The sequence below is a fragment of the Argiope bruennichi genome, chromosome 7 (assembly GCF_947563725.1).
Source record: "Argiope bruennichi chromosome 7, qqArgBrue1.1, whole genome shotgun sequence".
In the NCBI taxonomy this organism is placed as follows: domain Eukaryota; kingdom Metazoa; phylum Arthropoda; class Arachnida; order Araneae; family Araneidae; genus Argiope; species Argiope bruennichi.
In genome coordinates this window covers 65,653,164-65,675,475 of record NC_079157.1, presented here as the reverse complement: position 1 = coordinate 65,675,475, position 22,312 = coordinate 65,653,164, and the positions used below count along the sequence as shown (strand labels likewise).

General features: G+C 29.8%; 1 protein-coding gene across 2 annotated transcripts in view; it reads left to right on the top strand.

The window, feature by feature from the left end:
- LOC129974931 (leucine-rich repeat serine/threonine-protein kinase 1-like) overlaps positions 1–22,312 on the top strand; it is a 174,630-nt gene that overhangs the window by 54,973 nt on the left and 97,345 nt on the right. For both annotated transcript variants that reach the window (XM_056087731.1, XM_056087732.1), the window contains exons 4-5: positions 14,748–14,788; positions 14,884–15,049. In XM_056087731.1, the coding sequence (XP_055943706.1) occupies positions 14,748–14,788; positions 14,884–15,049 (207 nt within the window). The remainder of the gene's footprint in view (positions 1–14,747; positions 14,789–14,883; positions 15,050–22,312) is intronic.

Sequence of the window (22,312 nt, the reverse complement as noted above, 5' to 3'; positions counted from 1 at the left end):
GCGGATGTGGGATTGTTCTTTTGGGGGAAATTAGTTGAAATTAAACCTCGTTGTGTATTCTCTGGGAAGTGGTAGTTGTTGCGGTTTGTGTTCGACCGCGGGTGAATGCATGAAGGTGACCATCTGTTGCAAAGACAATCTCGGCTTCTAGTCTGCGTCCTTGCTGTTAAACATATTAACAGACTGCAGTTTTTGTTTTATTTGGGGCTATTATTTGCTTTTCATGCTTAAACGCATTTAATGTACATTAATTGTGCAATCAGGGATGTTAAAATTCTTGTATGATTGGCGGATTTCCGCTTTTTATATATTATTTTTCCTATCTTTTACTTTTTTTCGCCCTTTATTTAGAAAGTTTTTTTTTTAATTATTTAGATAATTCGTCTTATTTATAAATCTTAGTCATAAAATAGATTTGTTTCTTTTCCTTTGAATGTTCCTTTTGTTAATGATTTATATTCGTTAATTTCATGTAAAACCGAAAATAGTTACTATAAAAGTCTTTATCATCTATTAAAAAATAAAACAATGGAAAGCATAGAATTAGTTGCAAATGTTTAGTATTCTTCACTTGTTTGTTAAAGATATAATATTTATTATCCTTATTATGCTGAGAGGAGGAACATTACTTTAAAAAATAATAATGCTTATTAATGAGAGAGAAAAATGAACCCTGCAAATATATTACAATTTCGAATACTATAAATTTGCCGTGTTTATTTATTAATATTCGGAAATACGATATAAAATGATTCGCAGATGAAATATCGAATAAAATACCATTTACGTAATCCAATTGTCCAACAAACAACCACTTCTTTTTTTTTTTAATAAAATACCCTAATTTATTCTGTGATTGTTTATAGAATATTATCAATAACGTCTTATTACAGTGTTTATTTAAACACGGCAGTACTTATATGTTGGTCTAACTGTCTAGAAATTGTATCATGCAACTGCATGATAGAAAAAAAAATCCTAAAAAATGCTCTTCAAAACAGAATGCTCGAGCTAGAGCTGTGAAAATTGGCACATAGTTACTTATCGGGTAGCAGACACTTACTAAGAAAATGTTTCAAAATTTAAATGAAATTTTCAGATTAGATTAATCCAAATTAAAAAATTTTTCTTCGATATCTTTAGAGCATATTATAGCACAAATATCTTTTCCCCACCAATTTGTTAAGCTTTTCAGTGATTCCAGCGTTATTTCTTCTAATATTATTAAATTTTCAAAAATATATTTACTATATTTTACAATAATAATTTATTTTAGTTACTGAACTTCAATTCGCACCTATTGCAACGATTTTAGCGAGTGATAGTGTATATTTTATTTTTGTGTGCACGTTATTTATTTTCATGCTTTATAATCAATTGTAAGTTATAAAAAATTAAGTAAAGATACCTAGTTGAATCAAGCGTAAACATTATCATGCTATGATTATTTCTGATTAATGGTTTAAATATTTTAAATATTTGAGCTTTCATTGAATAAAAACTGTTTCATTTAATCAAAACTAATTTATGCTATATTTCACTCACTGCAAATTTATTATTATTTTCTTATTGTAACAATAAATGCAAAATAAGATATTATACTATCAATGTTCTTTTTTTCCTTTCAATATTTCTTCAATGTAGGTTTCTCTCAATATTTTATTTAAAGCAAATTAGTTTCCCGCTCTTTTATTGAAATAAAATCCCTTCTTTTAATTACGATTCATACTTCTCTCGGGCGCCTTACAGATTCCTCCCCTCAATAGCTACCGAGTACTTATAAAAAGAAATATTAATCTTAAAAAATCTATCAATAATTTAAAAAATATATTAAATTCTATTGAAGATAGTAACTTTTTTTTTATTGAGGTCATTTAATTTCTACGTTTAATTTAGAAATTATGCTTTATTTTATAATTTTTATTAAGTTTATTAAATTCTATTGAAGGTAATTAAGAAATTTTTTTATTTGTTTCATTTAATTTCTACAATTAATTTAGAAATCATACTTTGTTTTATAATCGTTATTAATAATTAATTAAATTCTTTTGAAGATAATTAAAATTTTTTTTATTCAAGTCATTTAATTTCTACATTTAATTTAGAAATCATACTTTATAATCGTTATTAATAAGTTAATTAAATTCTATTGAAGGTAATTAAGGAATTTTTTTTATTCATGTCATTTAATTTCTGCTTTTAATTTTGAAATCATGCTTTATTTTATAATTTTTATTAATAAGTTAATTAAATTCTGATGAAGGTAATTAAGAATTTTTTTTATTCATGTCATTTAATTCCTGCATTTAATTTGAAATCATACTTTATAATCATGATTAATAAATTAATTTTTTTACTAAATTTGCTTATTTACATTTTATACCTTTGGATATTTAATACTTATATACATTTATACTTATGTTTGTGTTGACTTCAAAGAACATAATTATGTAATTTCTGTTAAGACAAGTTTATGATATTAGACGACTGTACGCACGATGGAATTTTCTACGAAATCAAATACTATCTGTTATTTCTATCAATATTTGTTTAATAGATCGGATTTGTTTTCACTTCTTTGCGGTACTTCAATAATTCCGACGTATTTATCTCAGCTTTTTTTTTTTTTTTTTTTTTTTTTTTTCTCTTCAGCAGTCATTGACTTTTCATAATTCAGTGATCTCCAGGATTTCGGTGTATGTCATATATGTAGCGAAAACTCTGATTAAAACATTTTCGGAATTCAGAAATTTATATACATGTATCAAAAATTGTCTGAAGTGTGCTTCTTTATTGTATTCTTAGCAATGATAACAATGTCAATCATTTTTCACTCGCTTCGCGAGTTCCGATGCGATTCAAAACATCATTTTCTTACGTAAGTGTTTTTGATGAGTTTTTTGGATGTGGTTATTAAACCGAGGAACCGTAATAATGTTAACTTCCGGTCCATTTACGCAATGGCTTCGTTCCTAAACTGTGTCATTCACAGAGATGCTTTATCAGAAATATTTAGCTGACAGTGAAATTAATGTTCGTAATGCTGGCTTGCCGACTGCAAGACCGTTTTATTTAATTCGAGGGACGTTAAACTATGTTATTGTTATTTATTGCAAAAAGTTGCAAAGAATGAATTCGGCATTTTGTTATATGTTTTATGATGTACCATTTTATCTGTAAATCCATTGTCTTTCTTGCTTTGGGAAAAGTATAAGATAAATTAAACTATAATATTGATCATGTATCTGTGACATCACATCTTTATTTAGTTAAAAATTGCCTTTATTTCTGGATTAAGTGTTCAAAAAAATTTTTCATTCATATTTCCATTTTGAAGTGAAAATATTTTCTTTTTTTCTAGAAATGTTTTTATAAATTAAGACATTACTCCTGATGACACGTTCCGTGCTAGCTCAGGTGTCATCCTCGTCATCTGACAGCGGTATAAAATTACGAGGTCCTTCCCAAAATAGCCCTAGTGCTGCTTTATAACGAGACGTTAATATAACTAAACTAACTAAATCGAATTTTCCATATTTATAAGGTAAATGCTTTTAGATTTATGAAATATATCCGTTATGTATATTTTACAATGTATCGTTATTGTATACCAGGACAAATGTGATAATTCTTTCAATGGTCACTGTAACCTCCATCTATGTTAAAAAAAAAAAAAAAAAACGCAAATGAAAAAAAGGAGGGAAACAAGAACCGATATTATGGTGTAAAGTGAAAATTAAAATAATTTCTTTTCTTTGTACTTATATACATTAAAAATTATTTATTAGCTTAACTTATATATACTTAATATTGCTTTTATACATATTCAGAAGTTTGAATTCTTCGTGTGATAGAAGAATATCTTTAATGTCTTATTTATAAAGATTAGAAATATAAAGTGACAGCCATATAATTACATTCGATACAGCGTAAGTGATACCTTCAAACTTTTATATCATTTCGATGTCGTAATCTCGGTTTCGTAAATTCGATTCGTTTTAAAAATCTCCGAGACAATTCGATACCAAATGCTACAAAATAGCTATTTTTTTCTTTAGACTCAAATCATACTGCCTCAAGTATTCTACGACTTTCACATTTCTAAAAAACAAAAATTTTACACATAGCTATACTTGTAGCCATAAAATTACATACCAAATTTGATATATTAAGTTATTGCGTTTTCGGGGTATCGCATTTACATACTCCTGAATGACAGACCGATTGATGTTCAACCCCTTGTTGGATTCGGTTCAAAAATTTGATAGGTGTCTAAAATATTGATGTTAAATTTGCACATCGAATTTTATCTGTCCATCTCTCTTCGTTTTGCAATTATTGTGTTAATATATATTCGGACAGCCGGACAGACGAACTTTCTTTAAACGGATTTTGCTCAAAATTTTAGAAATCTACAAATTTAGTGAAAACGCCATATATCAAATTTCATCTTTCTAGCTCAAACGTCCTGGCCTAGGGGTAGTTGCGTCTTCCCCTTGATCTAGGCGTCCCAGGTTCGAGTCTTGGTTCGGGCATGGTTGTTCTCTTCCTTGTGTTCTTTCTGTGAGGTGCGTGAATGAGCCCCCCCCCTCCCCTGTAAAAAGGGGTTGTGCAAGCGAGTGTGTGTGTGTGCTATCTTTCCTTTGAGCTAGAAGTCAGACTTCTGCCCTCGGGTGCACAGGGATCTTTACCCTCAGAAGCTACTGCGCAACATTTGGCTTAAATAGTCACACGACAAAAAAAAAAAAAAAAAAAAAAAAAAAAAAATCTTTGTCACAGATAGACAGACGGTTGTTTTTTAAAAATATGTTTTTCGAACTCGTGAGATCTGAAACGTGGAGATTTGTCAAAATCCCGAATTCGAATTCTTTGTCAATTATAATAGTTTCTGCATACGAGAAAGTAAAGAATTGCTGTTTCTAAAATTCGTTTATCATTTAAATTGGTTAGTTTCAAAACCAAAAGATGTTTAGGAGCATTTGGTTACCAAATTTTTCCTCTAGAAATCTGTTGGATACTGTGCTTGAGTAACAACCGTAAATTCTAAATTCTGCTTTCAGAATTCCATTATCATAAGAAATAGACCGCCGTCATTCACTTAACGTTAAAGATACGACTCCGTCTGAGTCATTAAAGTACCTAAAATTTCGTCATCCCCTCTGCGACACCTATGGATAGATGTTCTAAAAAGGGAAATTGCACAATACACGCCCGACCGGTTCCTCTTCCATCGCATTTTTTATTCAAAAATTAATCTGAGTAAATTCTCCGGATGACTTAAGTTCCGACTCTCATCTCAGAAAGCCAAGACTTTCTCTAAATCTTTCACCTCACCTGCAAGGGAAATGACCTTGCCGTCTTCCGCTTCGCCACATTGTTTCCAGGAGTCTGTTGGATCTTTGTCAAAATTTTAAGGGAAATACTGTAGTCATCGTTCTGTGGGGTTAAGTTAAAAATAAGCGATCTGTGTTTGGGAACTGAAGGTTTTATTGTATTGTTGATTTTCCGTGATGTATCGTTTTTGCAAGATTGGTGATGATTATAGTCAAATCAGTTTTTAATTGTTTATTTGCAAAGTATTACAATTAATGTTCCTCATTGTGAAATGAAAAATAATTGTTAGTGCATATCTTTATTCTTTCATCATGTTTGCATCACTCAAATTGTTGAAATTTGAGTTTTAAATTATTATATTTTCTCTAATTCTTAGTATATATATATAGAGAGAAAAATGGGTTGTTCCCTTTTTAAAATAGTATAAAACATTTGTTTTTTAAAGTATTTTATTTCATTAGTAAATCAAAAATATTTTGTAATGTGATAATCTCCAAATTCAGGATACATGTTACTCGAAAAAAGAATAAAAATAATTCAAAAATTAACTTAGTATGCGAGTAAATATTCAATCACTATAGTGAACTTATTTTAATTTTAATATATTTAAAATAAAAATTAGAAAAATATTAAATATCATGTAATTTGTAACTTTGAAAATTGCTTGTTACAGCGGAACCTCGCTTAGAGAGCTTGATTCGTTTCCGAATCTTACTAGTAACGTGAAACATTTGTTAACCGAAACAATTTTTCCCCATAATATCAGTGCAAAATTGAATAATGCTTTCTGTTCTGAATAAATAAATAAACGAATTTATAATAATGTAATATATTATTTATAATATATACATGAATAATACATGCTTTTTTTGTAAAGAAGTTATATAAGCATTTATTTTTGTTTTCTCTTAAAAATTTAAGGAAATTGAGATGCGTTAAATAAATAAATTTATCGCAAATAATTTTATGAAAAGATTTATAAAATCGTTAAATAAATCTATAGCGCGCCTAGCTACTGTCTTATTTGAACGATGCTTCTCGACATACGATGCAACAATTTTCCATGCTTTCAGTATCTCTCTTATATCATTGGAAGATTGATGATACACTGGGGCAGTTATATCCTCCTCTACATATGAAATCTCCTCCGCAACTTGTTGCTGTGACACAGAATGCATTTCATGGCCATGCTTTATTTGTGCTTGCCTGTTATTGAAATACTTCCCCCTCATATCGCAGTTTGAAACTGTGACGTTTATTAAAGTTTTTCGCATTTTTATTTATTTATTTATTTATTGAAGCTTCAATTAGTGTATATTTTACAGTTCCTCCGCTTTTTAAATTTAAAAAAAAAAAAATCTACTAACAAGCGTTAAACATATGATATAGCCGAGATATAGACACGATTCTGAATGTGATGTCCCAATGTCACTTCCTCGCTCGTTTTACGAAGCATTGCTCGTTGAGCGAATCATTTTGCTTTACTTATAAAGGTAATCACTCGCTAAGCGAGCTTGACTGTATATTTTATTAAAAGCTAGCTTTTCAAATTATATTACACCTCAGAAACAAAAATGAATTAACGGATGCATATTACTTGTAAATATTATAGTATAATATCTTATAAGACTGCATTAAAAGATTTTATATATGTATATACTAAATTTGAAAGGAAAAAATATGTACTATGAGAAAAATGCGACTCCTGTTAATCACATTTTTAAAAGCTAATGTTTGAGTTTCGCTTTCCAAATCTGTACAAGTGAAACATTTCCGTAAGCAGCTAAATGACTTCTTAAAATGACTTCTTCTTATTACATAGCTAAACAAAAAGAAGAGGGACGGGGATGATTTTTTTGAAGGTACCATCCATTCCGTTTAAGGGCAGTAAACTTTAAATCATTACGATTATTATTTAATAGTTTGTAACGTAATGCATGAATGCGCACAGGCATAACTTTGGAAATTCCTGAAGCGAAAGTTAATTATATATATCTTAAATGTCGTTATTTTTCTGCGCCATTGTATATCGTAAAAATATCATTAACGTTGTATTTTTAAGCCATTAGATATGGCTTTTTCAAATTGCGTTACTGGTTTGGAAAAATTACTTTAGTTTTAGAAAGTTTTGTTTAGTTTTCCTTAAGAAAGGTGTGGCTTTTTTTGGAGCATGTCGTACCCATGGTGATATACAATTCATAGTCGTTTTTGTTGATCGATACATATGAATAAGTTATGAAGTATATAAGAGAAAATTTATGAAGAAGATAAATTTTTTGTCATTTTACTTGAAAAATGGTTGATTTACTATCCTTTGAAAGAAAAAAATTAGAAAAACTATATTATCAATAATATGATGGGATTCTCAATATACAATATTTTATTTTAATAACAATATTCATATGTTTGCTTATATATATATATGTGTGTGTGTGTGTGTGTGTGTGTTTTAATTTTTACCAATTTATTGAAATTCCTTCTAATGCAAAATTTGAAATCGTCGAATATTTGTTATATGCACTTTTTAATTTACGCATGCAGTTTTTTGTACTCGATTGATTTCCATTAAATTTATATTTTTCAAACTTATTGAATAACAAAGTGAGATTTAATAAATATATTCCTTATTAATACTTTAACAGTCGGAAAAACCAATATTCTCATCTAACAAACTGGTCGCTAAAAGTGAATAGAATGTGATAAAAGAACAGAGAGATTTAGAGTATAAGCAGATGCATCTGTTGATCTATCAGCTGATTCATGTGCATTATATACGGATTAGCGCTTTTATGGAGTTAATTCCATTCAGTCACATGACAAAGGACTGTATAAACTCTCGCTTATATCATTTACGGTGTGCTGAGACGTGTTGTCGTTTTTTTCTCTTGTCAGTAGCACATTGGATTCTACAATTAAAATGATGTGGCGTGGGGTGTCACTTTTTGATAACTTTTAATTTTTTTCACACTTTATTTTTTATCACTTTTTTCACTAGATGATTTATGATAGACATTTACTACAGGCGTATTTAATTTGTATCACGTGAGCATGATTTGTTCAATTATTATTTGAAATCATGTAAATGTAAAAAGAATTAATAATAACTTCATTAGAATAAGATGATTTTAATTTTACATTCCATGCCTTAATTTATTAAAGCTATTGTTAGGTACTTTGCTACTATTGTGGCAAGTTGGCGACCTCCCGTTTTAGAGTTGCATTTTTTTTTTTTTTTAACTGCGCGGGTCATGACTCAATAATAGAATTTAAAACCTAACTCGATGCAATATCGTTGGTAGCGGAGCGACTTTATGTCCCTTCTTATAGTTCAATAATCCGCCTTTTATAGAAGATCGTATTCATCAATTTTAGCTACATCGCAATTATTGGTTTTTTTCATTAGCATTTTAAGAGCCAACATCGGCCACTACAGCTATCCTAAAAAATAGGTATTTTTTTTTTTTTGGTAAAAAAAAAGATTTGTTTATTTTTATTACATTCGTTAATTAGCAGTATCAGAGCGGGAATGCATTTATTTTTTTCTGTCACTAAGTGAGGATGCTTTTTAAAAAAAATCCTAACTTCTCTATGCAACTTTTATATTTAGTGCTACTTATATTTTATATTTGTTGCTTATTCTTTATATGCTACTCAATCTAAGCATGAGATAATTTAACGTTGTAATAAAAAAAGATCAATGTCTTTAGCCTTCGAAAGTCGTGGGCACGCACTCGCAGAAATTGCGGTTAAATTCGTAGAGGGTTAATGAATGCATCTCAGTGATTTGAAACATTTACTGCATGAATTTCTTTTGCTTTGGTATTCCTGTTGCCAACTTCTATCAGATATAATCAATTCTTAACCAATAATTTTTGAAACTTAGAAATATGATTGTGAGTATAACGAATAAAGTCAACTAATACAATTGAACGGCTAGGGCGATTTCATTTCATGGTTGTATATTAATAATAAAAGTCACCTTTTTTACTTTCTAGTATACGACATACACAAAATAAAAGTAGTATAATCGTTAAAAAAAACTAACTTGGGATTTTGTAGAATTTCTGTGTTACAGATATCTGGATCTAAAAAAACTCAATTTTAGAATTATATCTGCCTTTCTATCTGTGAACAAAATAATTCAAAAACTTATTAAGCAAGAGATTTGAAATTCGAATGTGGTCTACAACAAATTTGTTGACTTTTACTAAATTTTTTGGCAAAAACCATCGATAGGAAGTCTTTGCGTCCATATGCATGTGAGTGCAGTAATTCGAAATAGAATTGCTGTAGGAATGAAATATGATTTTTGGATTTTTTGAATTTTGGATCAAATTCATCAAAGAGTAGGATATGTTTCATGATCTTGTAGTGAATGCCTATCATAAATCATATATACCTATCGTAAATCATATCAGATATCTGTAAACTACAGGCTCCGTCGAGGCTGTGTGCGACGTAATTGCCGCCCGCTCATCATCCGGGTATGCTATTATTCTCTCTCCTTCTCTTCAGAACTATCTCGTGCACTGCCTCGGTGAAGCTCGTAGTAAAAATCAAATGTTTAATTTCCTTAGTTAAATTGTAAATAAAATTATTTTTCTAAAACATTACAATAATTGGAATCGCAACAAATACACGCAACCCTAATTACGATACTCTATATCGCTACCGCGTTTGTATCACGGTAGCGATAATTTAAAAGAATAGAAGTAGGAATGTGATCCTTTGGCTAACTTTGTTATTCCAATCGTACGCCAAAATAAAGAAAACCACAATGCGAATTCGATTTTTTTTCCCATTATGTTACGAAGCACAAAAGGCGCTATACTGCTTCATTATGCGCGAAAGTCGGGGGAGGATGTAACTCATTACTAGTGACTGCCTTGATATTGAAAAGTTTGCCACGTTCTTTCCTACACTACCTTAATACGTTCAGAGAAAGAGAAAAGTGAAAAAGAAAGAAAAAGAGCGCGCGAGAGAGAGTAGGTGAAAGAAGGGATTAATGGAGGTCTACCAGTCCAAATTGGAAGTTCTCAACTCTTAGAAATTTGCGGATCTCTAAACCTAAACAAGATGTGCGGATCACCCTCCCCACTCCACTTATAGGTGAAATTTTCGGGTGGCTATGGAAAAACGCAGACAAAATGAAAGTCCGATGACCCCTCCCCCCGGAAATTTTTTGAAAATTAAGATATTAAATAGTACATTTTCAGGCGCTTATACTACATTTACCTATTATGCACATTTCTTATATATGCTGCATGACCCCCCTCACACACGGTGACCATTTCTGAAGCTCTCGCAAATCATCTAGAGTATGCAGACCATTGGAAAAATACTGATCTAAATTTGGGAACCACTGGTCTAAATATATAAGAATGTCGAGGGGAGAACTCTCCTGATGGTTTATTTCAATAATAAGCATAAGCACGTAATATTTCTGCTTATAATCAGTTTGTCTTCAGCTTTATATTTTAAAATCCTAAATGTCATTGCATTGATCCTTGCCATCTACTTTACTTTTATGATTGATAAAATCAGACAATTTTCACCCTGAGTTAGTGAACTAAATTTCAAGAACTTTCAATTCTTTTAAGTTCTTAATTGCGCAAGCCTCTTTGGATCAGATATTATCTTACCGTACCCTAAGCAACACGTTTTCTGTTGTTATTTGATTAAAAAAAATGGAATCTCAATTTCTGTTTCGTTTCCTTAAGTAGCACACTCAAGTGTAGAATAAACATAATAAAGTCTTGCCGATTATGTATTTCGATATGGTATGGCGTTTTTGCTTGTTCTTGCCTTTTGTTATCGAAGTTCTTGTTTTTATCAAATTTTATTAGAACACCTTGTAGTTCTAGCTTCTTTATTCTTGTTTTTTGGTTCGTATATTCTTGGAAAAGGATAAATGCCATTATTATGTTCTCCTTTATCTCTTATCTTCAAAACTCTTTTGCTGTGAAATTTCTGAGTATGTATGGCGTTCACTGTAACCATACTCCAATTATTTATTTCTAACTTGCTAAAGATAAGCATGGGCTTTCTGTTGAAAAAATTCTTTAAATGACATAAGTAATAATAATTCGTGTTGTTTCAGTCAATAAATATTTTGCTGGAAACATTGTGAAATCTAATTTTTATGAGGTTTGCTGGTCCTGCTTGTAAATTTCTGACAAAATGCTTTTGACACACTGATATTATAAACAAAAGATTTCCACTGTTCTACGATTAAAACTGACTGAATTATTAAGCTTCGAAATTTATTATTTTAACTGTTTTTTAAACAATTTCTGCCATTCCCTTAGGGAAGATCACTTAATAAGGGACTCTGTTTCCTCTAGATCTCCATTGATGGATATAAAATACTTGAAGTTCAAAGATTCTTAATTCGTCAATTTTATTTAAGATGTTAATGCATCAATAATGTTTTCTTCAATATAATTAATAGGATCGGCAGATTGTATAAAAAATGTGGCTTTCATGATTTTTAAACAATACATTTATAGATTGAAATAATGCTGAATACAATTTTTTATGCCATTTGTATATAGAAAAATGGGAGAACAATTGGCTATATATAAACAGAACTTTTCTAAATGGTCCGACTCCTGATTCAAGGGAAGTTATGCTATAATATAAGAAGAGAAAGAAATTCACACTGCTACTCCCTTAGCATAACTTTCTAATTAATATTCCCTTATAAGGTAGAAGAGAAACTATTTATTTACATATGTACAGAGGAAAAAAACAACTACAATAAGCAGAATTGCACCATCTGGTGTGGGAAACACAAATTATTTCTATCATATATATCAATTAAAACATCCCTTCACCAATTAGAGATATGCACCTTTCTGAAATGGCGTAATGGCCTAGCTATTAGGCCATGATTAGAGTTGGAATCCTTTAAAAATTTCTAATTAATACTCTAAGTTGTTTCCATTTGTTTTATTCTTATGAAAAAGATTTTTCTTTCTGTCTTATAATTCTTTCTATCCACTATTTTATAGTATGCAATTTCGAGAATTGTAGTGATTTATATGGGTATCATCAAGGAGGGAGAGGTTTACTTGAAGATTAAAGAACTTCAAAAATGATCCTCGTAGTTTTAAATCATATTAAATCATGAGGATAAATCCCCTTTTAGGACTTTTACATTCATTTCAGTTTAAAAGCGATTTACCCAAAGAGAGAAGAGAGATTTAACATGCACTTATGCTCTTACAAATGGTAAAATCTCGCTATAATTGAGTTTAGATCTGGCAGTTTTAAGATTGCGACATCGAAATTCTGTGAGCTGATTGTAACAATCATCTGGCGCACCTAAGGCTTAAAAAAACCCTAGAGAATGATCTTAGTAGTTTCGTCTCATAAAGGAATATTGACTATAAGACTTTATTTCCAGGCTTTTACGCCGCTCCAATTTATTTGTGTTTTACTCCAAGAAAGAGAAAGATATTTAACATACACTATAACCACTTTATTGAAATCTCATTAGAATCTGGTATATTAAGACATTTTTTTTTCCGGTATTTCATGTTAAGCTGTTAAAATTTGCATGCGCTACTAGTGGATATTATAACCAGCTGGATTGGTCTTCCCAAAACTTTCTCGTATATTCTCTAATAAATTTGTGATGCCAGTTGGTTTTGGCGTACAATAGTTACGAAATATTAACTTTTGGCGTGAATTTAACAGTTTTACTAAATCTGTCGTAACATCCTCGGCGAGCTATTTGGCGATTTATATCTGGCTCCTCGTTAATAGTATTCAAAAATTGAATTTGTGTTTTAGACACGTTTTTCCCAACCGAATGAAAGAAAAATTGACACAAAACTGCCCTTGTAGACACAAAATCCCATAACATATTTGATATATTTAAGTCATAACATATTTGATATATTTTGAATTATCGCGTTTACTTGTTTTTGAAGCCGGCGTCCTGGCATAGGGGTAGCGTGTCTTCCCCTTGATCTGGGCGTTCCGGGTTCGAATCCCGGTTTGGGCATGGTTGTTCTTCATCTGTGTTCTATCTGTGAAGTGTGTGAATGTGCCCCCCCCCGTAAAAAGGGGTTGTGCAAGCGAATGTGTGTGAGTTTCATGAGCTAGAAGTCAGACTTCTGCCCTCGGGTGCTCAGGGGTCTTAACCCTCAGAAGCTACTTCAACCCCTTTCATCATCACTTGTTTTTGAAAATACTCACAGACAAACAGTTAACCGGGAGTTGAATTTGGCTCAGAATTTGACAGATATCTGAATTATAGATGTTAAATCTGTGTATCGAATGTTTGCCATCTAACTGTCTTCGCTTTCTAGTTAACTTATATTCGAGAGCCGGACAGACGGACTTCCTCTGAACAGATTTTGGGTGAACCGGAGTTTAAGCCCCTTCTTCGCCTGCGATAACGCGCCAAAGTTGACAATCTTTATTATGCGCTGTGATTGGACATCTGCTCAATCGCTTTTGAGCATTTCACGAGACCGTTGTTGGCAATTTTTGGAAATTGCACCAAGCAGGGGGTTAAACTCCGGTCGCACCCAGATTTTACACAAAATTCGATAGAAATCTGCAAATATGTTGTAAAGACTGTTTACTAGATTTTAACCGTCTAGCTCTCAAAGCGTTTTTGAGTTATTTTTATCACAGAGAGACAGACGGACATTTTCCAGAAATGCGTTTTTCGAACTCAGGGTAGTCTAAAACGTGGAGATTCATCGAAATCTCGAGTTCTAATTTTTTAACGATTGTTATACTTTCTCTGTACCACGTATACGAGAAAGTAAAAATGAAGCCTTGTTTAGAAAACAATCATTTATTTACGCAATCAAAACATAGATTAATTTAAAAAAACAAAAAAAACAACGGCGAATGATCTGGTTCACAAGAGTTGAGTTGTTCGTGACAATTGATCACAAAATTAAGAAAATAAAAAAAAAATATTATCTGTTTCAAAACACTAGGATATGTATCAGAAAAATTGTATTTAGCAATTATTAAGTAATGCTGATAAGATGTTTTAATGACACATTAAAATATTTTCATTCTTTAAAAAATATTTTAATGTATCAGCGTGTTTTTTCTTCTTATTGCTATTTACTTCTGCTAATTAATTTTTATCATGTAATTGATATTTTACTTATTAATTAGTTAAGTTAAATAGAACATTTTCTTGTTCTCGAAATTCTATCTGACATAAATTCTTTTTTTCCCCCCTTGCAATTAAAAAAAAAAATGTTTGTCAAACAAGTTGATGACAAAATTATTGTCATTTAATTTTAAACTTTTTGAGAATCAAAAATATCTTTTTTAGTTGTAAATGCTGTGTCGAAAAACATTCAGCTATTGTTTATTTTCATTCTTTTACGACATTTTCAAGAAATACTAACGTATTTTTTTCCCTTTCATTTCAGCCAATCCGAATATAGCTGCTGATTCGACAGAACAATTCAAGGTAAACAATTTTTTTTAAAAAAAGAAATCATTGTTTTCTTTAATCAGTTTGGTAAATATTTTTGGATCTACAACATCGATTTCTTTTGTGTTTAGACCCCTTTGCATATTGCTGCAGAGAACGGACATTTGGATATCGCTCGTATTTTGCTGGAGCACGACGCCGACATATTGGCGAAAGACAGCTCTGGACTGACTGCTATGGACCTTGCCGAAAAAGCGGATCACCCGCATGTGATGGAATTGCTGAAAGCGACTGCGAGTAAGTGTTCTACATATTATCAAATGTTTTTTTTTTCTTGGAAATAATTGCTTTTTTCCGTCAAGTTCATAATCTGTAATGCATCCCTAAGATTAGGATTTAATAAGTATCGGCAGCCAGACGAAATGGAAATAAAATTAAATAAAATAAAATTAATTAAACGTAAATTTTTAAATAAAATAAAATTAAACGTAAATTTTTATGAACATTAAAAGGTAAATAAAATGAGAATATAAATTTTATTTATTTATTTTTTATGAACACAATTATAGATAGTTTCCTATTGTAAAATTGTAAGTTCTCTGCAATTATATCTTAATGCTCTTTTAGAGTTGCAACTGAAGCCTGAACTGAGTTCAAATAAATACTATGAACAGTCATTAAACTTCTTTTATAAAGGGGTTTTTATGACTCTTTCATTTGACGAATATCATGGCATTGATTTCACTTCTTACAAGTAGGAGGGATTTCCTAAGATTTAGAAAATTGGTGTGATGCAATGTCAATCTTTCAGTTTCTTATATATATATATATATATATATATATATATAAGCATATTTAACAGTGTGTGACCGAAAAGATGGAACTTTTTTGAAATTTTAACTTTAATTAGTTTCTCTACTGAAGTCATATTATGTACAGAGATAAAATGGTAGGAGATGCATTAGTCTACATAGCGATACAAGAGCAAAAGAGACAGAAATTTTTCCCTTCAGCGATTTTAATTCAGAGATTTCTTTGACAGGTGTACACTTAGGAAAGGGAATCTTAAGTATTTTTAAAAGAATGTTGTAAGCATTAAGGATTTTTATCCTTTCGCTCGGGGCGTGAAAAAAATGCTGAAGTCATCAGTTTTCTAGAGCCGTGTAGAATTAATTAAATAAAAAAAGTGGAAATTGGATCAGAAAATAAGAGAACATTTTAAAATGAAACTATCATGGACAAATTGAAGAGTCGGTTCAATACTTTCAGTACGGGAAAATTTCTGGGAAAACTCTGACCAACAGTTTTTGGGGAATCCTGAAAAATGCAAAGTTTTGTGCGGTTTATTACATAACAGTTGAAGTATGTATTTTTATTTTTGAAAATCGTGATGTGTTAAAAGAATTTATTTCAAAAGTGCAGATTAATAAAATTTATCATATGTCTGCTATAATCGTGGCGCATTTTCTAATTTCTAAATTATTAGAGATTGGAATATATTTTATATTAAAAAAAACTCTAGATGATGTAAAGAATTATATTTTGTGTTGTTTTTGTCAGAAAATATAATGCTAAAAACATTTCGATGCCTAAATCTTTATACAATTTGCCCTCTTTACTTTTTTTTGTACGTAGTATTGAGAAAGTATAGTAACGTCAAAATATTCGAAATAGAGGTTTTGACGAATCTCCACGTTTCATACCACCCTCAATTCGAAAAACATATTTTTGGGAAATATCCGTCTGTCTGTCTACCTGTGACAACGATAATTCAAAGACATTTTAAGTTGGACGGTTAAATTTAATATATGGTCTTTGCATTGAATTTCTATCAAATTGTGAGTAAAATCTGTTCAGAGTAAGACCGTCTGTACGAATATAAGTTAATACAATTACAAAACGAAGGGAGCTAGATGGATAAAATTTGGTATACAGATTTAACATCTGTAGTGCAGACTGTCAGATTTTGAGTCTAATGCAACTACGGGCTTATGTCAGTCTTTATTTTCAGAACCGTGTAAACACTATAATGCAAAAACGCAATGACATAAATATATGAAATTTGGTATAGGATTTTGACTATTCACAATATAGTGTAGTAGTCATAATTTTGTGAAAACTACACTATATAGACTATTTTGTGTAGTTTTGTGTCAAATTTTTGTTTCAATCGATTGAGTTAAACTTGTTTAAAACACAAATTCGATTTATGGATAGTATTATCGCATGCCAGGTATTAATCGCCAAATAACTCGCCAAGAATGGCTCGATAGATTCAGTACAAATGTTAAATCACGCCAAAAGTTAATATTTCGTAACTATTCTATGTCAATGCCTTGTTAGGCGTTCTCTGGCATGACAAGTTTGTTAGAGAGTAGGAGAGAAAATTTGGGCCTTTCTTCTGATTCTATTTTTCATATTTAATTAAATGCTGTTGACCTACAATTCTTTGAAAGAAAAAAATTCTACATATCATTGTTTGAAACAAGCAGATTTATGAAGCTTTGAATGTTATTATTTTTAGAGAATTTTGAACCGCCTCATTGGCTTCCTCGAAGAAAATCAGTCAGTTAATGTGAAATGTTTACATAAAGAGGCAATTGATTGATATAAAATAAAGAAATTCAAAGCTTCATAAATAGACGAATTTTGGTTGCAGAGAATGGAATTTGGAATGGATTGGAATTTTATTTCTGTTTCATTTGTGAATGCGTGAAGGATAGTTTAACAAAGAGAAAAAAAATGGAATAATATTTTTAAAAAATCAATATTATTTTAATTTTTTTTTTTTTGAAATTCTTGTATTTTAGAAATTAAAAAACTGTCAGAAGGCTTTAAAATATTGTCAATAAAAAGAGAAAAGGAGGAAAGAAAAGTATAAGAAAAGATTGAGGGCAAATAATTTGGTGGGTTTTTTTTTCTTTAAAAGAATAAAATATCATTACCCTCAAAATAGTATATTATTCGCAATTTTACTGATCAACTGAAACTGAACTTTATCACTGATGGTATCCAATATAGACATGCGCAGGATTATTTTGCCTGAGTTACATCGACTCCAAAAATTGGTACTTTAAAGATTTATCTGGTGAGCGAACTGAGCGAGGGGTGGAGACCCTTTATAGAAGCTTTGAAATGCCTGTGTAGAACGCTGAGCCGATTTAAAATTAGATCCTCATGACAATTGCTAATGTGCAGGGAATATAAAAGAATATTTGATTAATATTCATCATTCGAGACAATTATAATGTCTGAAAAGGAGATTTTGCATTTTCGTCAGCGGTTTTTGTCAAAGTAGGGCAAAATAAATTCGACTTAATTCAGTACTTACTGATGCTCATCTTTTATGATGACACAAATTAGAAATTTTATCTTTTTTTATTATCATCTTTTTTTTTTATGTATAAAAAAACTCAAAACTTCGGATTCAATTGCAAGAATTAGAAGAAAAAAGTTATTATTTGTTTTATAATTTAATGAAAAGTTTCATTTAAGCAACGTTCACCAGAAGTATGAGTAATGATGTATTGAATAATGATTTATTTTAATTTTTCTTCACAAACTGATAAGTGACATGGCGAAGAGATCTCGTCGGAAAATCATTAACTAGGAGCGGTTTTCTGACTTTCACGAAAACGAAGTATAGAAAGTTTTATAATCATCAAAACATTCGAACTCGAGGTTTTGATAAATATTCAGAACTCAGTGAGTTCAAAAAACATATTTTTGGTATTAAACATGTTCATATGTCTCTCTGTGAGCATGAAAATTCAAAAACGCTTTGAGCTGAATGGATGAAATTTGGTTTATGGTCTTTAGATTGCGTTTGCAAATTTCATCAAATTTTGAACGAAATTCATTCTGAGGAAGTCTAAATATAAATGAACTCGATAACTATAAAACGTAAAATGCTGGATAGATGAAATTTGGTATACAGGTGTAGCATCTAAAATGTAGATGCGTATCAAATTTTGAATCAAAACTGTCAAATTATTGACCGTCTATCGGTCAAGCATGTGAACTCAATAATTCATTGTTGTAATGACTTAAATCAATGAAATTCGTTATTTGATCTTGTGGCTATAACTATAGCTCAAATTTTGGTTGCAATCATTTGGGAATAAAAACGTCCAAATTACATATTTGCCTGAGATTCAGTAGAAATGCTAAATTCAGGCCATATTACATAATTATTGTTCGTTGCCATATTATAAATAGAAACAGAAAATTGCTTGGTTTTAAATTGTATTAAAGTGAAATTTCATGTACAAAATAAATAAAAAATTCAAAATAAATTTAAAGATACTGTTATCAAATTTGATACAACATCCGCTTTAAATGGGACATATTTTGCTCGTGAAAAGTTTCGTTTCATGTTTGTTCATTTGTGTCATTTTTGATCTTGTTTTGTATGAGTGGAGTTTCACCAGAATATGTGAAGCGTGTAAATAAATTTATCGTATTGTATAAGTCTTACATGTTTTTAAATTTTATATAAAAATTGATAACAATTAACGTAGTTGATTTTGATAAATAGCATTGGAAAGTTTCATTTTAAATTTTTTTCATTTGATTTAAATTTTTTCTGAGTTATTAATATATCTTGGAAAGTTATATCTTGTTAATTTTCTTCCATTATGAACTATAAATAATGTAAGTATTAATATTTTCAAATTCCTTTTCTCTACTGCGATTTCCTCACCCACCTGTTTTAAAACTTCTGATAGAAAAAAAAAAGAAAAAAAAAGAGAGAGAGAGAGAGAGAGAGAGAGACAAAGTGGTGATTTTTAAATTTGATAAATCCAATTCGCAGTCTGGAGGCTGTTTAAATATCTCATTTCCTTCGCGTGCAGTTAGATTAAACTAGTTTAAATCCCAAACCTACCTTTACGAATATGATTTTATTAAACCTGTTTCGATTAAAAAAAAAGATTATTGGTAAACAATATTACAACAACCGAATATGACATAAAATGTGTTATAATCTCATTTCTTAATAATAAAAAATTAATGATTTTAATAATAGATGTTTCACTTGCTCTTTCCAATCATACAATCGCAATCTTAATTGTGAAAATTTTCGTTGCGCCATCACATTGTCATGAGACTTACCATAAAAACCCGAGAACAAGCTATAACAATCGGCTATCGCGTTGAAAAAAGCCTCATAATGAAATATGGGCTGTACTTTTTAATTGTGGAATGGGTTATTTGCGTCCTATGTGAGTCACTTTCACAAGTGGTAGTTAACTGTGTGAACGAAACGCAACACAGATTTTTTGTTTTCGATTTCGTTCGCGTGCGGGTTAAGGTCAGGCGGCTGTATTTGTTCTACCTTGGACGCACACGTTGACCTCTGCTTTTAAACTAAGCGTATTAACCTACTGGCTTACAAAGAACATTGGATGGCCGAGATTATTCGAATAAATCAGTGAAGTAGTTCTTGATTATTCTAACTAGATAGAGTGGTGCTTTTAAACAAATGCTTCATTTTTATGCTCTTGTGATATTTCATTGTATTTATCATTTTCTGTTTTTTATCTATAATTCATTGTCATTGTCATATTTATAAAGCATTCTTTTTTTTTTGTATAGTTTTAAGCAATAGCAGGGGGAGGGGACCCTTCACATATTTTTTCTTTCCTTATTTTACTTTCGATATAAGCTGACGCTGTTATACACCGATGCCTAAAACTAGGTTGCCTTTTTAATATTATCTTAGTTACTCTTACTTTACCAAACTTTTATTTGCGTGCCAGCGCTGTTTATTAAAATCTCAGTGAAAAATATAAATAAAAACAGTATTTAATTCCTAGAACGTCCACTCATGTGGCATTGCGATATACCGTTAGCTTGGAATTGCAATTTTTTTTATTACTTTAACCTTCATTTTTTTTGTAGACGTTAACTCTCTAATCAAATAAACATGTTGGTACAATAAATGAGATCTTATCTAACTCTGCGCTGTGGGATTTTTTTTTTTTTTTTTTTTTTTTTGTATTCTACCATAGCTGTACAACTCTGTACTAATAAGTATAAGGATTGCAAAAAATAAAAATTAGAAATTAATTTTAAACTATAATTGTTATTGAAATTAAATTATAATTTTGTAATTAAAACGTTTTTCCTACAAAATTGTTATTCTGAAAGAAAAAGTGAAATAAGTATATTATTTTATTTATTAATTTGCTCAAAATGACAATAATATATCCCAAGCAATTTAAAATTTTTAATCTGATTATGTTTGTACGTAGATATCCTATCTGTAAAATAATAATAGAAAAATTTTAAATGCTCTACCAGGCAAATCATTGAAATTAGCGATAGGAAATTTGGTACTAATTATTGCTTAAATAACGAGTACTCATTAAAGAAAAAGTTTCTCAAAATTGCAATTAGTTTTTTTTTAAATTCAAAATTAATCGAAATTTTAAGGTTTTTCTTCACTGACCCTGCAGCATATTTACGTACTAAAATCGTTTTTACTGTACTAAAATAATAAAAATAAATCTGTGACAATTCTGTTTCTGTGAAATTAATTTTCTTTTTTACATTTATTTACACATAATTTTCTTTCCTACAATAAGTTTTGAAATTGTTTTTTTATTATATTTTTGAGAAATACTTTTCATTATTTTAGTTACTGAATATATACTCTCGCTCATTGCGGCGATATTAAATATATATCTTTGCATGCATATTATCGCTGCTATATAACAAAGAATACATTTTGGAAGTATCATTAAGATAGGCTGAAAAATTATCCTGCTACAGTGTTTCGGACTTCAGGCTCGAATCTACTTAGCTTATTTGTATTTATTTTTTATTCGCAGAATAAAATTTTCATATTACATTTTTCTTATTTGTTATTATTTTGAAAAACAACAAAACAGTGAAAATCGAACATAAATAATTAAAAATTTTATATATAATATATGTTTATTTGATCAATTTCAATAAAAAGTTTTCAATCAAAGTAGATTTATTTTGCATGTTTTTAAAGAATTTTTTCGAGATTTATTTCAAAATTTTTAAATTAAAAAGATATTAATTTATTTTTTACTTATCAGCTAATAGATTGTACATTATATCTTGCTACTTTATAAATTAATGTCAACACTATTTCTTTATTCGATTTGATTCGAATTACGAATTATTCAATTCGATTTGCGAATTGATTTTTTTTTTTTTTTTCTGTAGAAGAATATATTTAGCGTAACAGAATTTCATGTTTTAATAATTCTAAATGTCATAAAATAAGATCAATTTTTTTAAACTGGAAATTTAAATAATTTAGTATTCTAAAATTGACAACTCATTTTAAATCAGCTGAAAGAATTATAAAATTATTTACTGGCTCAACAAAAATTTAATTTTGTATACCTCAATGACATAATACTGATAATTTTCTTCCTCTTTTACGTAGTAGCATTTGTAATCTGTATCTGATAATAAGCGAAAGTTGATGATACTAAAGTTACACTTACGCCTCTTTTTAAACATAAACATTACGTCATAATAAATCATGATTTTATTCGTGATTCGATTGTCATATCAACA